Source organism: Felis catus, chromosome D4, assembly GCF_018350175.1.
Source record: "Felis catus isolate Fca126 chromosome D4, F.catus_Fca126_mat1.0, whole genome shotgun sequence".
In the NCBI taxonomy this organism is placed as follows: domain Eukaryota; kingdom Metazoa; phylum Chordata; class Mammalia; order Carnivora; family Felidae; genus Felis; species Felis catus.
Genome location: NC_058380.1, coordinates 50,402,208 through 50,417,825, shown reverse-complemented (window position 1 = coordinate 50,417,825; position 15,618 = coordinate 50,402,208). Strand labels below are relative to the sequence as shown.

At 42.7% G+C, this 15,618-nt stretch overlaps 1 protein-coding gene across 3 annotated transcripts in view; it reads right to left on the bottom strand.

Annotated features, from left to right (window-relative positions):
• The window catches only part of TEK (TEK receptor tyrosine kinase), a 106,642-nt gene that overhangs the window by 30,293 nt on the left and 60,731 nt on the right, over positions 1-15,618 (bottom strand). For 2 of the 3 annotated variants that reach the window (XM_003995529.6, XM_019816057.3), the window contains exons 6-11: positions 15,404-15,544; positions 14,301-14,429; positions 10,480-10,631; positions 8,723-8,867; positions 2,674-2,835; positions 780-914 (exon numbers count right to left, since the gene is read on the bottom strand). In XM_003995529.6, the coding sequence (XP_003995578.3) occupies positions 780-914; positions 2,674-2,835; positions 8,723-8,867; positions 10,480-10,631; positions 14,301-14,429; positions 15,404-15,544 (864 nt within the window). The remainder of the gene's footprint in view (positions 1-779; positions 915-2,673; positions 2,836-8,722; positions 8,868-10,479; positions 10,632-14,300; positions 14,430-15,403; positions 15,545-15,618) is intronic. The other variant, XM_006939192.4, reaches the window with a different exon arrangement.

The window sequence follows — 15,618 nt, the reverse complement described above, 5'->3', positions numbered from 1 at the left end:
GGTAAATACGAGCCCCGCTTGGGGTAAGTCCCACTTCTTTTTCTTTCTCTCTCCCTCCCTCTCCCTCTCTCTCTCCTTCTCTCTCCTTCTCTCTCTCTCTCTCTCTCTCTCTCTCTCTCTCTCTCTCTCTCTCTCTCTCTCTCTCTCTCTCTGCCCTTCACTCGCACTGTCTTTCTCAAAAAAAAAAAAAAAAAAAGGAAGTAGCTTAAGGAGGTGAAACTGACTGCCTATCGGGAGAAGCACTCGTAGGTGGGGAGGTGACACAGGGGTCTGATCTTTAGATAACAGCCTTTCATTCTATTTGACGTTTCAACTACGGGCATGAATTAGTTTGAAACATTAGAAATTAGTTTTAAAAATAAGTCAACTGGGATTTCTGAAGTATACATGTGGCAAGAGTCTGGCCTAGGCCCTGAAGATGGAAACAGGAAGCTGTTGGTGAAACTCAGGAACCAAGCAGTTGCTGCTAAGTAAATCCCAACTCCTAAGGGATGTCCCTGCCTTCCTGAAGGCTCATCTGCTTCCTCCTCTGTCCCGGACTGCTGCAGACACCCTCCCCCAGGGAGATAGACCAGGAGTGCAGCCCAAATAAAAGAACGATTTGGCTCCAAGCTGTCAACCTTCCTGTCACTTTCCCACCCATTCAAAAGCAAACTCCTTCCCCCTGCACCCCCACCCATCCACTCGCCCACCACCACCCTTCCTGGTCTTCCTTCCTCTTTCCCCTTCCTCCCCGCTCCCACCCAGCGCAGGAATAAATGCCGTTTGCTTCCACTGACCGATAGAAGCAGTGGTGAAGCGTCTCACGGGTCCCGGATGCCCTTCCCCGCCCTCTCCACGCCGGACCAGCTGCACGCAGAGCTCGTATTCTGTGCGAGGTTCCAAATAGTTGAGTGTAACAATCTCATTTGTCACTGAGAAGAGGGAAAGTCCAGGAAACTTAAGTTGGCATTCTCAGACCTTGCTTAAATCGGAATGTTGTTTTTGTGATGTGAACTAGTGTTTGGTTCTCAGAAATAATGTGTAAGTGAAACAGGCAAGCCATTCCTAACATAAGGGAAAAAAAGGCTTTTTAAAGGAAGTTTCCAGGTGACGATGTATACATTTCATGTAGGTCTCTGAGCCAGTTAATCACTTCCACATTTGTCTTTTCATTTGTAGAGTAAAACCACACAAATCCTCAACTATATGAAATAACAATTAGATTTAAGGGAGGGAAAATCCCAATTACAATAATATAAAATAATTTAATTGCCACTGTTTTTAAATACATAGTGATTGCAGTCAGGCTCTCAACAGAAGAGATTCTTTGGGAGTTTGTTTACAAAGACCGGATAACAGATTTGTAATAGTTACACTACTTGCACAGGAAGGGCTCTGAAGTACTTGAAAACAGAGCCCATAAACAAATAGTTTATGCATGTTTAGCTATTAGCTTTAGCCAGCCTCTGTCCTCCATAGCTATTGCAAACTATTGCCTTATTGTAGGATAAACTCCTAGTTGGTAAGAAAAAAGAATTGGGCTGTGTATAAGAGTTCATAGAACACTTTGTGAATGTCCACTTGTAGAAAGTGATGACGGACTAGTACCACCGTATTGGAAAAAAAAAAAAAGCTGATTTTTAATAAGACCTAGCCATTGATATCGTAAACAGCAACATAGCAAATCAGCCTTATGTCACTGGGATTCTGAATTTCGGCTGAGTCTAGAATAGAATGAAGCGCTCAGTAACAATGCCATGACTTAATTTAACATAGGTCAGCTAGCATTAAGCTCAAACCTCCTTTTGTTCTCCTTCTTGAAACTTCGTCAATTACCTACAGAGAGTATGTGGAGGGCCCTTTTTAGGAACTGACAGGCATAATGATACTAAAGGATGCCTGTTGACAAGTGTGGTAGTGAGAGCTCTAACAAGTTGGTGCTACCATAGCCAGTTGACAATGTTCAGCTTTAAAAAAAAAAAAAAAACCTGTGATTTCCGCATCAGGGAACAAAAAGAACTGCAATTTGTGTTTCAAAATAAATGTAACTGTTTCCGTGAACTGTTGACATTTTATCACATTTTGGGATTTTTTTTCCTTCAGGGAGTTGGGGGAGGGGCAACTCTTTGTCCACATACTGTACCCCCAACCCCAGTTTAGTCGGCCGCAGCCCAAACTTTTCAGGTCCAAAATCCTTTCAAAATCTCTGTGTGTTGGGAGCCTGCAGGACAGGGCAAGTCTCAAAAGAGAAAAAGAATGAACAACTCAACACATCAGCAACAATCACCCCTCAGATTTTATAGTCTCTCTGCCTTTCCAGCAGGCCCTGGACTTTCCTATTACCGTATTCATGGCATAAGCATGTATCTTCCACCATGACCCAGCCAGATAGAGTAGCTAAACAGAGGATTGATGAGCCAGAGAAGTGTGGGAAAGACATACTGATATAAATAGTAACGCTGGACACAGCCTGGTTCTGTGTCCTGCAGTATACCACAATTTCCAGAAAGTTAGCCCAAGAACTCAGGACCCACGCACTCTGTCCTGAATACTCTCAAGTGGAACCCTCTGCTATAGCCACTACCCAGGGGCAGAGGAATGGGAGTGGGAGAGAAGATTTCTGTATTTGAGGAATTTTTTTTTCTACCTCTGCCACTTCTTTAGCTGGAGTCTTTCCTGTTCACACCTTACCTTGAATATGCCGCCAAGCCTCATAATGATTAACAGGTTTGTATAGGAGCTTCTTGGATTTGATTGGTCCATCCCCAAAGTAAGGCTCAGAGCTGATGTTGATGACAGCAAAATTATGTCCAGTGTCAATCACGTTTGGGGCATTCAGGGGCTTTGGAAGAACTAAAGAAAATTTCAACAATCAGATTAGTCCTGAACATTTTGGAGCTTGATTATCATTTTTTGGTGGAGGTAGAGGAAGAGTGCCCTCTGGGTACTCTTCCTGGGTAACCGCAGGAGGAACAAAAGACAGGGAACTGAGTCTGACACCTGACGGAATGTGACATCTGAGTAACCCCTGTGATAGCTCTGTGGTTTCTCACGGCCATAAGAATCCTATTGTTGCTCAGGCTCAAGGCACACGTGTACACGGACCCAGTTAGCCTCCAAATTGCCAAGAATGACTCCTGCACTGGGGGCACTAGAGTACTCCTAGTACCTCTTGACTGTGGAGAAGCCACAAGAGAAAAATCAGACTGCGCCTGCATATAGTAGCTGACATGGAGAATGCGTAATAATATGCAGAGTTTTTAGAAGTCCCCGCCTATTCCCACAACCCTACAAGAACATACCATCCCCTAGTTATGACTACCCATAAAAAAGCAGAACCCTACCTCCACCCAAGCGACTCAGATCCTGTATCTGACTGTACCTGCACCCCACCCATCCCCTTTCAGTGTGTACTTGTGCTTTGCAATAAAGCGTCTTCTGCTCCACTTTGACTCCTTCTTGAATTCTTTCTCACAATGAAATCAAGAACCTGGCACTAGGCTGGTGGTTGAGGTCTCAAGGCCGGAGAACTCCCCCGCATTTGCCATATCACCCTTAGAGTTCTCTGTTCAGATTCAATGCATTTGCCAGTGGTGTGGTCTCCTGGCTTTCCTCTTGCCCCTCCAAACCATTATCCACAAAGTACTCCTTAAAGTATGCTCACTTCCCTGCTCAAGACCTAACTATAGATCCCCATCATGTCTAGAGTAAAATCTAAGATTCATACCATGACCTGCCAGGCCTTGCACAATTGAGCCCCTGCCTCCTCTTGCCCTCACCCAGTACCCTCCAGTGCCATTGACCTTTCAGTTCATCCGGCTGACAGTGTACCAAGCTCCCTTCTGTCTCAGGTTCTTTGTACATGTTGTTCTGCCAGCAGTGCTCCAGACCTCCCACTACTCTCTGGTACCTCTTAACTCATCATTCAGCAATTAGCTCTGATGTGACTTCTTCACAGGGGCCATCCCCAAACCCCAGTTATGCTTGTGTGTCATACACCTTCACACAACTTACACTTTTCCTTTGTTGCAATTTTCAGAATTTATTATTCTTAGAGATTTTGTGTGATCATTTGACATTGGTCTTCCCTATTAGACTATGCATGGTGTCTCTCTCTCTCTTTCTCTTTCTCTCTCTCTCTCTCTCTCTCTCTCTCTCTCTCTCTCGAGCTTAGAGCAATGCAAATTTATTCTTATAGTTCTGGAGGTCAGAAGTCAGACACGGGTCTCACTGGACTAGGATCAAGGTGTTAGCATGGCAGTAAGGGAGCTCTAGGGGAGACTTTGTTTCCTTGTTCTTTCCAACTTCTAGAAACCACCTACATTCCTTGACTCGTGGCTCCTTCCTCCATCTTCAAAGACAACAATATCATGTCTCCTCAACTCTTTTTACCATTGTGATATCTCTGACTATAACTAAGAAAAATTCTCTGCTTTTAAGGACTCATGTGATTACAGTAGGTCCACCCAGACCATCCAGAATAATCTCCCCATCTCAAAGACCAAGTATTCTCAATGGGGTGAAATAGCAACCCCAAGGTGGTTAAAATTGGTTCTTGCATGATTGGAAAAGCCTCAGATAATACAATGGTTTGTGACCCTCGAAAGAGCCTAAGTTCATAAACAGATATGCAGTACTTCATGATACTAACATTTTATGGTGTTGGGAGGAGAGTTTGGGAATAAATTTCTAAAGGGGCTCCTTGGTGAGGTGATAATGATAAAAAGGTTGTAAAACACTGCACTGGACTCTAAACCCCGAAAGGACAAAGATGATGGAGGTTTACCAGGTGCTGCGTAATGTTTGTCAATTGAATTTCTAGTGAGTTCTGTAGCTCCACTAACCTATCCTTCTTAAAAATGCACACCTGTTTTTTTTCCTCCCCAAGAATGTATGCTATGTATGTAGAATCTTTCAGATTCTGCCAGTGTTTTTAATTAGGGCAGTTTCTGAGAAGAGGGCACTGCTGTGAGTAAATTCATTCATTAAGTCATGCTTCCCTTGTATGATCAAATAAGACCACCTGTTTGCTTAAACCATCAAATGCTTTTTTTATTATAGCTATTAATACCAGTATCTTATAAAAGGGATACTTTTACAAGAATGAAACAAACTGCCCCAAAGCTTCCTCTTAGTAATTTATCATTTTATTTTTTGTCTTTTAATAATTTTTAATTTTTTTTTCAATGTTTTTTATTTATTTTTGGGACAGAGAGAGACAGAGCATGAACGGGGGAGGGGCAGAGAGAGAGGGAGACACAGAATCGGAAACAGGCTCTAGGCTCCGAGCCATCAGCCCAGAGCCTGACGCGGGGCTCAAACTCATGGACCACGAGATCGTGACCTGGCTGAAGTCGGACGCTTAACCGACTGCGCCACCCAGGCGCCCCTGTCTTTTAATAATTTTTATTGAGGAACGCCTGGGTGGCTCAGTTGGTTAAGCATTTGACTTCGGCTCAGGACATCTCACAGCCCGTGAGTTAGAGCCCCGCACTGGGCTCTGTGCTGACAGCTCAGAGCCTGGAGCCTGCTTCACATTCTGTGTCTCCCTCTCTCTGACCCTCCCCCGCTCATGCTCTGTCTCTCTCTGTCTCAAAAATAACCATTAAAAAATTTAATAATTTTTATTGAGATATGCATAATGTAAAGTGCAAAAATCTTAAGTGTGTTTAGCTCAAGGGACTTTACCTGGGTACACACCCACGTAACCATGACCCAGACTGAAACACAGTACATTTCCAGCGCCTCCTCGCCTCCCGAAAGGGAACTCTTGTGCCCCTGCCCTGTCAATAGGGAATTATTTTCCTGGCTTCTGTCATTATCAATTAGGTTTGTCTGTTTTTTAACTTTATATAAATGGAATCATAAAGCATATATTTTTGTTGCTCATTATTATGTCTATGTATTATTGCAGGAATTAATTTTTTTGCTATTTAATATTGCATTGTAGGATGTTATGAGCTGAATTGTGTTCCCCCAAACACAATTATTATGTGTATGCATATGTGTATGCATATCTGTTATGTACTTAAACAGATCCTACATTGAATTCTTAACCCCTAGTACCTTGGAATATATTTGAAGATAGGGTCTTTAAAGAGGTCATTAAGTTAAAATGGCATCATTAGGTCTGTTCCTAATCCAATATAACCGTTGTCCTCTTTAGAAGATTAAATCAGGACACACACAAAGGGAAGACCATATGAAAAATACAGGGAAAAGAGAGTCATTCATAAGCCAAGGAGTGAGGCCTCAGGAGAAAAATCAGCTCTGCTGAAACCTTAATCACTCACCTGGCCTCCAGCACTTGAGAAAACAAATTTCCATTGTTTAAGCCACCTAGTCCGTGGAACTTTGTACGGCAACCCTAGCAAACCGTTGTATATGAATATACTACAATTTATGTATCCTTTATGATGTTGATGGATGTTTGCGTTAATTTCAAATTGGGGCTATTATGAATAAAACTGCTCTGAACATTATTGAAGATGCCTTTTTGAACATACACCCTCATTTCTTTTGAGCAAGTATCTAGGAGAACTGCCAGGTCATAGGTATGTGAATGATTAGTATATATTTTCAGTTTTCCAAAGTGGTTGTACCAACTTGTATTCTGGTAGCAAAAAGCCTTGCATCTTTTTTTTTTTTTTTATGTATAAACTATGATTAAAGATACTGATTAAATTACCTAATGGCTATTTCCATTTTATGGATATCAGTAATTATGACATGAAGAGGCATCGGTAACCTAGTAAAACAGATGCTTCTATGCACTGATGCTGTGTGCTGTGACTTCCACCAAAAAATAAAAATGAGAACTACTGACTCTTCTGAATCTTAGCAACATGGTTTATTTTTGACTTATTTATTTTCCATGGGCAGCAAACATTCCAACAAGCTTAAAAATAAGGTAATTTGTCTTGTCTGCATATCATTTCCTTCCTTTCAAGAACACGCAAGATATAAGAAATTATTTTGATCGTGTGAATGTTCTACTGAATAAAACATATCAGGGCTTTTTTCCAGTAACCCAAAAAATATTAAAGATTCTTTGGCAGTTTACACGGATCCTCAGGGTACAGAATCCAAATGTATAAGGCTGTATTCAGGCTAATGTTGTTATTGGTCTTTCAAAAAAAGATTAGGTTCTGGGCATTTACATTTATTTCATTTATGGGAATTAGCTCTGGGATAGCCCAAAGATTCCTAATCAAGTAGCAAAATGGGTCAAATACGAGTCAACGTTGGTTATCTTGCGTCTTAATCTTTAACACAACAGACTCAGAAAATAAAATGGTCTAGAAAAGATGGTGGAGTATTTGGAGTCAGGAGACCCAGGTTCAAAACTCAGATTTACTTCTTAAGAGATATGCTACCTTACACACGTTAACTAACCCCTCTGAATTTGTTTTCTGACTGGTGAAGTGGTCATAACAACATCTATCACCCACAGTTCTTATAAAAATTAAATAAGATGAGGTATGTGAGGCACTTAGCTTGGTGCCTTTTCTTTCTACAACACATATCAGAGAGCTGCTTGCTGTTTTTGTCTAAATGAGTTCATAAGAAACTGACAAATTTAGGGACGCCTGGATGGCCCAGGTATTTAAGCATGCGACTTTGGCTCAGGTCATGGTCTCGCAGTTTGTGAGTTCGAGCCCTGTGTCGGGCTCTGTGACAGCTCAGAGCCTGGAGCCTGTTTCAGATTCTGTGTCTCTCTCTCTCTCTGACCCTCCCCCACTCATGCTCTGTCTCTCTCTCTGTCAAAAATAAATCAACATTTAAAAAATTTTTTTAATAAAAAATAAACATTAAAAAAAAAATACTGGGGCACCTGGGTGGCTCAGTCAGATAAGCATCTGACTTCGTCTCAGGTCATGATCTCGTGGTTTGTGAGTTCGAGCCCTGCATCGGGCTCTGTGCTGACAGCTCGGAGCCTGGAGCCTGCTTCAGATTCTGTGTCTCCCTCTCCCTCTGCCCCTCCCCCCACTCATGCTCTGTCTCTCTTTCTCAAAAATGAATAAACGTTTTTAAAACACGTTTTAATAAAATGAAGCTGACATTTAAAATTCCTTGTGGCATCCATGTATACCAGCCAAGCTAACTTGGATTTACCTCCACGTTGCTTCTTCCGCTCAAGCCAAGAATGTACATACACCCACTTAGATTAATTTGAATTTTGAAATACTAATTCAGAGCAGGAAGAATACTCACAATGCTGAATATGTGAAAGAAATCACTCATGTTCATTATATAGCATAGTCTGGATTTCATAATAAATGAGTAAGCCTCAAAGTATTTGCCAAATTATCCTGTGCAATAGTGAATAGAATGAAGTCAAACTTTTCATGAAATATTAACACTATAAGACATGTTGTTCCAGACACAGCTCCAAGTGTTTTTACATATTTAACAAATTTTCACAGTAACCCTGAGAGATAGATAAACTAAGCTTTATTTTTAAATAAAGATAGGCTCACAGAGGTTAAATTCAATTGCTCAGGGCTATAGACAGGTGTCTGGCTACTAGGGACAAAAATTAAACCCAGGGCTGTGTGACTCCACAGGTCATATACTTAATTCCTCCCTTCCATTTTCATGCATATAAAAAGTTGTTAAGATTTCCTATCCTGGAAAATATCCTAACGTCATCTTAGTGCTCAGATAACATTTCTATCTTGGAGCAGCACCCAATGATACATAAAGGATACAAGCTCTACTTCTATAAAGCGGAGCTTACCTTTAACAGAAATGTTGAAAGGCTTTTCCACCATCCCAGCCACTGTGTTCACACTGCAGACCCAGACCCCTGAGTCAGGGGGGAGGACCCGGTGGATGGTGAATGTGGCCACTGACAGATGACCTGTATGGTTGAAGTCTTTTGGCTGGAAGGGATGAATACAAATAAAAGCTTCTAAGGAGGCAAAACACACGAAAGGTCCATAACACTGACCCCACCTCATTGTTTGATAAGAAGTTTTCTAGGAGAGATTAAGAAACCAAATGCAATGCTAGTATAATCATTGGCTTATTTCCAAAGCTATTGTAGTAGCCCTGAAAGTTTATATTGGATAGATGCCCTCTCAGATCCTGCTGTTGTGTTTGTGTGTTTGGGAGTGTGGGGTAAACACTTACAAGCTAGGAATCTAATTATTTTAAACAGCTTCTGGTAACATTTGTTCCTTCCCGGTTTAATACGGAGATGGCTGGTGAGAGGACAAAATGGCTTCCTAAAATGATTGAGGAGCTGTCAAGTGTGGTGTGGTGGGAAAAATCAGGGCTCTGAGGACAAATTAACCTCAAATCACATCCCTGCTCTGTCACTTTTCACCAATTTCTTAATTACTCAACTTCACCCAGCCAATTTCCACTTCTACAAAAAGGGAACAGGTAATGTTTAGCAACATGTTGTATACAGTATGGTTGACCCTCACTAGATGGTAGCTCTTACTTCCAATAACTCGTGAAAAGGCCAACAAGATTCTAAGAAGCTGTCAGTTTGTTTCACTACCTAATGAATTCTTTGAGTGGAATCAAGAACATCTGATGTGTCGACACCAGTAATGGCACATTTTCTACCTATCCTGCCCTCAAGAGGTCACTCGCATCTACCCTATTGTCAAGGTGATGTTCAATCATCTTTGAGAGAAAAAAAGGTAACCACTTCAAAATCTTTGGATAAGAAAATACATCCACTTTCTGATCACTTGTGACACAGAGAAATTTGGGGAAGTCCTGTCTGTGCTGCATTTGGGATTGTTGGGAGAAAAGAGGCAAACATATTGGAGAAGTTGTTTAGTCCTTTCCAGCAGAGAAGAACTGCTATGACAGCACACTAACCAGAGCTGAGCACTCAGCAAGGGCAGAGTGAAGTAGTAGGAGGGCCAAGGAATGTCCTCAGATCCAAGGGATTCCATGGATCACGGTTTCTGAACAGGAAACGTGGGAGCAGATTCATCTAGAGTCAAAAGGACTGTGCTGAACGCCCCTCTTTTACACGCTGCTAATTTTTGCTCCCAAAAGCATTGTAGAAGTAGACCAGTCATCAAAGCACCATTTCCTGATAGCACTGGGGGGTAACACACGAATCTCCTGCTGATTCATGGGGCCACACCTACCTTGCCACACACTTTGGTGGCCACAAGACCACCTCATTCTTCCTGATAGGAGAAGTTAGAACATGGGGATAGTTCGGGGGGCCGAGCCTTGCACAGGCTGACACATACTTCTCAACACACACAGTTGGAAAGTTCTGCAGGATGAGTGCCAGCCTTGGTGGATAGACTGTGGTGGTCTATTTCCAACCTTGCACCGTAGCTCTGGCCAGGCTGTGTTGAATCTGCTCTACTTCCCCCAGAGACATGGCATTTTGTCAAAGCTAACAGTACACTGGCTTAGGAGGACACAAGCCCTGGGTGGAATCTAGCCTTCAGTGAGGGGATTACTGCATAGAAAGCATCTAGTGGTGTCAGGAGACAGGTTAAGAATGACTCTTACATGGAGCACCGTTCCATCCGGCTTCACGAGAGTCATTTCTTCATTAGCAGGCAGTGGCCAGCCAGACGCCTTGCAGATGGGATTAAATTTACCACTGTTTACTTCTATGTGATCCGGCAAATCCTCTATCTTTGGGACCATCCTTGGCATGCCTGCATGAAGAAAACAACATTGTGGCATCTAATCTTTAACACAGCAGCAAGAGTAATACAAGCAGCTACCAGTTAGCAAGTTACACCCCAGGTAAGAACTCCGCAAATGTTATATCATTTTATCATCACATAATACACTCTTAGGGGGTATGCTCTTATAGTCCCCACTTTACAGATGAGGAGACTGAGGCTCTGAGTCCAGAATCAAGCTCAGATCTGTATAAATCCAGAGTCCACACTCTGCCATAATGCCCTGCTCTCCTCCATGGATCTGGGATGGACAGTCTCTATATTAAAATGATTATCATGGGGGCGCCTGGGTGGCGCAGTCGGTTAAGCGTCCGACTTCAGCCAGGTCACGATCTCGCGGTCCGTGAGTTCGAGCCCTGCGTCAGGCTCTGGGCTGATGGCTCAGAGTCTGGAGCCTGTTTCCGATTCTGTGTCTCCCTCTCTCTCTGCCCCTCCCCCGTTCATGCTCTGTCTCTCTCTGTCCCAAAAATAAATAAACGTTGAAAAAAAAATTTTAAAAAAAAATGATTATCATGGCCACATCCCCCTGGCCCTACTTTTCAGCTCCTTTTACTTTTTAAGAAAATGTTAACAAAAACAAAAGCAAAGAAAAAAACCCCCAAAACTAGGTTCTCATTGACTCAGCCAATGACCCCACCTATTTGCTGATCCTCCATTCTGATATACAAGACATGTCTCATTGATTGGGAATCTCCAAGTAGCAGGCGATTAAAAACATTCACATTTACATGCCCGAAGTAGACTATAACTGCCCCAGACTGGTTTCTAGGCAACAACCAATCAAAAGTGTTGCTGCCAATACTGAAAGAAAAGGTCTCTGGTAGCAACAAGGGTATCATGACTCCTTGCCGAATACCTATGTAGTAGAATGGATAATCCTGAAATAGAACAATTTTATTCTCAATCGTAAGGTATTTGAGAATCTCAGACCCTTCGTAAGTAAACGTGAAATGAGGCAGAAAGCAGTCCATCACTTAGTGAGGAATGTGGATGATGTAAGGGCCCCCAGAGCGGCAGTGACTTACATGCTGTTTTATGGAGGGGCAGGGGGAGGCCACAGTAAACACAATATTGATATTTTATATTGATATCTTGTTTCTCGGGCCCAGATTATGATGAGGAAAGGGTATGGAGCAGGAGGGAAAGAAGTTTAATAACGGCAGAGGTAATTCCTTGATATATCTGTAGACTTGAAGGGATTATGATTAGAATCTACCAGATTTTGGGGGCACCTGTGTGGCTCAGTCAGTTAAATGGCTGACTTCGGCTCAGGTCATGATCTCACGGTGTGTGGGTTCGAGCCCTGCATCGGGCTCTGTGCTGACAGCTCAGAGCGTGGAGCCTGCTTCAGATTCTGTGTCTCCCTCTATCTCTGCCCCTCCCCCACGCTCACGCGCGCTCTCTCTGTCTTTGTCTCTCTCTCTCAAAAAATAAATATTAAAAAAAAATTTAAAAAGAAAGAATCTACCAGATTTTTCAGCATCAGAAGGTACTCGAGTAGGAATTTTAAAAAGTGCTTTGATATTTTTTTTAATTTTAATTTTTTATAAAGTGTATTTATTTTTGAGAGAGAAAGAGAGAGCGAGTTGGGGAGAGGCTGACAGAGAAGGAAAGACAGAATCCCAAGCAAGCTCCACACTGTCAGACTGGAGCCCAATGCAGGGCTCAACCTTGAGAACCATGAGATCATGACCTGAGCCGAAACCAAGAGTCAGATGCTTAACCGACTGAGCCACCCAGGTGTCCCAAATGTGCTTCCATACTTTTAATCCAGTGAAGTCTTTCCTTCATCTTTGCCTTGTGTTTCCTGCTGTCAGAGGTGCAGGGGGAGGGAGAGCAGAACTGGGGGGAAGGAGACTGCTCTCTGAAAGCCAGGGGGGCAGGGTCTGGGCCTGAGGTTCTCACGCCTTTTGCAACATCAGACTTAGAACAGAAAAGCAGGCATAAAATTGAAAATCCAGATCCTTCAGCTTCTCAGTTGCCTATTTCCAACACGATCCTCCGGCAGCCCTAAGACCTTTCCCTCCCTTCCTAGACTCTCCCAGGTTCCTACTCTGCAGTAGAGTCCGAACATGGCGGAAAGAAGTGAACATGGAAAGCTCAGCCAAAGCCTTTGGGAAAACAGTCGTTGGTATTTTCCTCCCATATCTGTTCTGATTCCAAAAACGAACAGAGAAAAAGCTGTGAAGCTCTCGGTTTTGCTGCTCTGAGTGTAGATTTCTTTCTGTAACAGTGACATTTATAGGATTGAAAAGGTGCTATGTGTTTATTATTTGTAAATAATAATATTATTTAGTATTAATACTATTAATATTTTGAAAATATGCAAAAATATGCTTCTTTTAATTTTAAAAAGTATATTCTAGGGCAGGAGTTGGCAAACATTTTCTGTACAGGACTAGACAGTACATATTTTCGGCTTTGCAAGCTAAAAGTTCTCTAGTAACTAACTACTCAACTCTGCTGTGGTGTGAAAGCAGCCATACATTATATGTTCTAAAGGAACCAGCGTGGCTGTGTTCCGGTAAAATTTTCTTTATAACAACAGATGGTAGGGAAATAAAAAGGAATGAAGCACTGATATATGCTACAATACAATTAAACCTCAAAATAGTATAGTCAATGAACAAAGCCAGCCACAAAAGACCACATAATGTATAATTCCACTTACAGTTTATGAAATGTCAAGAATAAGTACATCTACAGAAACAAAGTAAATTAATGGTTGCCAGGGGCTGGGAGGAGCAGAAAATGGGAGTTACAGCCAGTAGGTACAAGGTTTCTTTTGGTATGGCAGAAACATTCTAAAATTAGATTATGGTGATGGTTGCACAACCCTAAATATACCAAAAAAATTATTGAACTGTACATTTAAAAGGGATGAGCTTCATGATATAAAAATTCTGCTTCAATAAAGCTGTAAAAATTGTGGATTGGGGAGCACCTGGGTGGTTCAGTTGGTTAAGCAGCTGACTTTGGCTCAGGTCATGATCACACAATTCATGAGTTCAAGCCCCACATCGAGCTCTCTGCTGTCAGCACAGAACCTGCTTCGGATCCTCTGACCACCCCCCCCCCCACTGCCCCTTCCCCGCTGGTTCTCTCTATATATATCTCAAAATAAATAAATAAACATTAAAAAAAAAAAAAGAGCGGGCTGGAGTTGGTCTGTGGGTCAGGTTTTGTTCTAGGGTAATTTCTGAACTAGAATTATTAAAATTTCATCTTGAGGGTAATCTTTTTGTTTTTCATTCTTTTTTATATCTTGCTTTTCAAAAATAGCCTGCGTCCAAATCCCTCCAAAGCAGTTCTTCCCTGTTGTGCCTATCCAGGGAAAAGACTGGTCCCAGAGAAGGGACAAGAGGTAGGCAGAGCCCTCAGCTAGCCAGTCATCATTGAATGTGCCACAAAGTGCCTATGGTTTACTCCTAGTGGAAGGAGAAACGAAGGCCACCATGAGGGCCTGCATAAGAGAACTAGAATGGTGTCCTTTAGGACGCGGGATATATTCTTCCCACCTTCTGGATGGAAACAGAAGTGGCTTGAGGAATGTGGGCTGCTGGGGCAAGAATTATAACCAGCAAAGCTCAGCTCAAACATGCTGAACATGGCCCAAACTACAGTGTTACCTTGCTTTACCTTCTTTCTCACACTGGAGCCCTTGGCGTTCTGGAGAGCAGAGACATCCTTGGAACCGATCACACGTCTCCCCGTGGCTGCACCTGCATGTAAGCTTACAGTCTGGCCCATAATAACCAGGCTGGCACGCTGCAGACAAAGACACCAGAACCACCGTTACCACAGGGGAAGGGAAAAAACTAAGGCTGTGGGTGGCTAGTTTTGTCTAAGCTATTTATCGGGTAGATAAAATCCTAAAAATTATATCCACTGTTACTTTTAACTTTTTTTAAAGAGGACTACTAGAAAGTTACATATGTGGCTTGGTTCTATTTCTACTGAACTGCTCTGCCCCAGAACATTGTTACTGAATCGCCAGGACTCCATCATAGTTCTCAATATGGCAGATGTGGAAGCAGCTGATTTTGTGAGGTAAATACTGACAACCCTTGGAGCTATGGTGAATTCACCACATTAGCATTCATGAGAGAGGGTCTGGCAACCTTGACTGCGTGTTCGTGGCAAGCTACTGTATCACAGGACGTGTGAAACCGTACTTGAAAGATGTGCAACACATACCACTCAGTCTCACTGAACAGGAAGTTATATTTTAGAAAGGGCAGAGGGACTCTTTGAGTAGGTGGAGTTAGTACTGCCTAAGTAAGGTCCACAGAAGAAAAGACCTTCCTCTATTTTCATATCCCAAATCCTGTCTGGATCGGGCCTAAGAGTCCTGATATGTATATCCCACTGAAAAAACAAATCCTCTATGGCCTTCCAACTCCAAGTGTGGTCTGAAAACCAACAGCATGAGCACCATCTGGGAGCTTGTTAGAAACAGAGATGCCCAGGTGCCAGTCCAGACCTATGGAATCAGCACCTATGTTTCAATAAGAACCCCAGGTGATATGCATGAGAAGTACATTCTATAAAGTCCAGAGTCTTAATTATAAAAACATAATTAACTTCGGATGAAAACATCCGTGATTCAAAACGCTGTAGCCCAGCATTGGGCCGCTGACTGGACAGCCCGGGTATATCCCACACTATTATTTCCAGCAAGCTGGACCTCCTTGGTATACCTGCTAGAACTTTCTCTGTTCAGGGGTGTGACTGGTACGTACCTTCATTGCACTGCAGACCCTGCCACCCTGTGGCACAGGAACACCCGTAGGGGTCTGGGAGACAGAACACATACGACTTGCATCCCTCCGGTCCACTACACCTTTCTTTACAAGTTCTGCCGAATGTGTGCAGTTCGCAAGCTTGGAGGGAAAGGAAAAGAGGACTCACAGTCAAACAGTCAACCCCTTGGAATGTAGGAGTCTTCTTTTAAAGG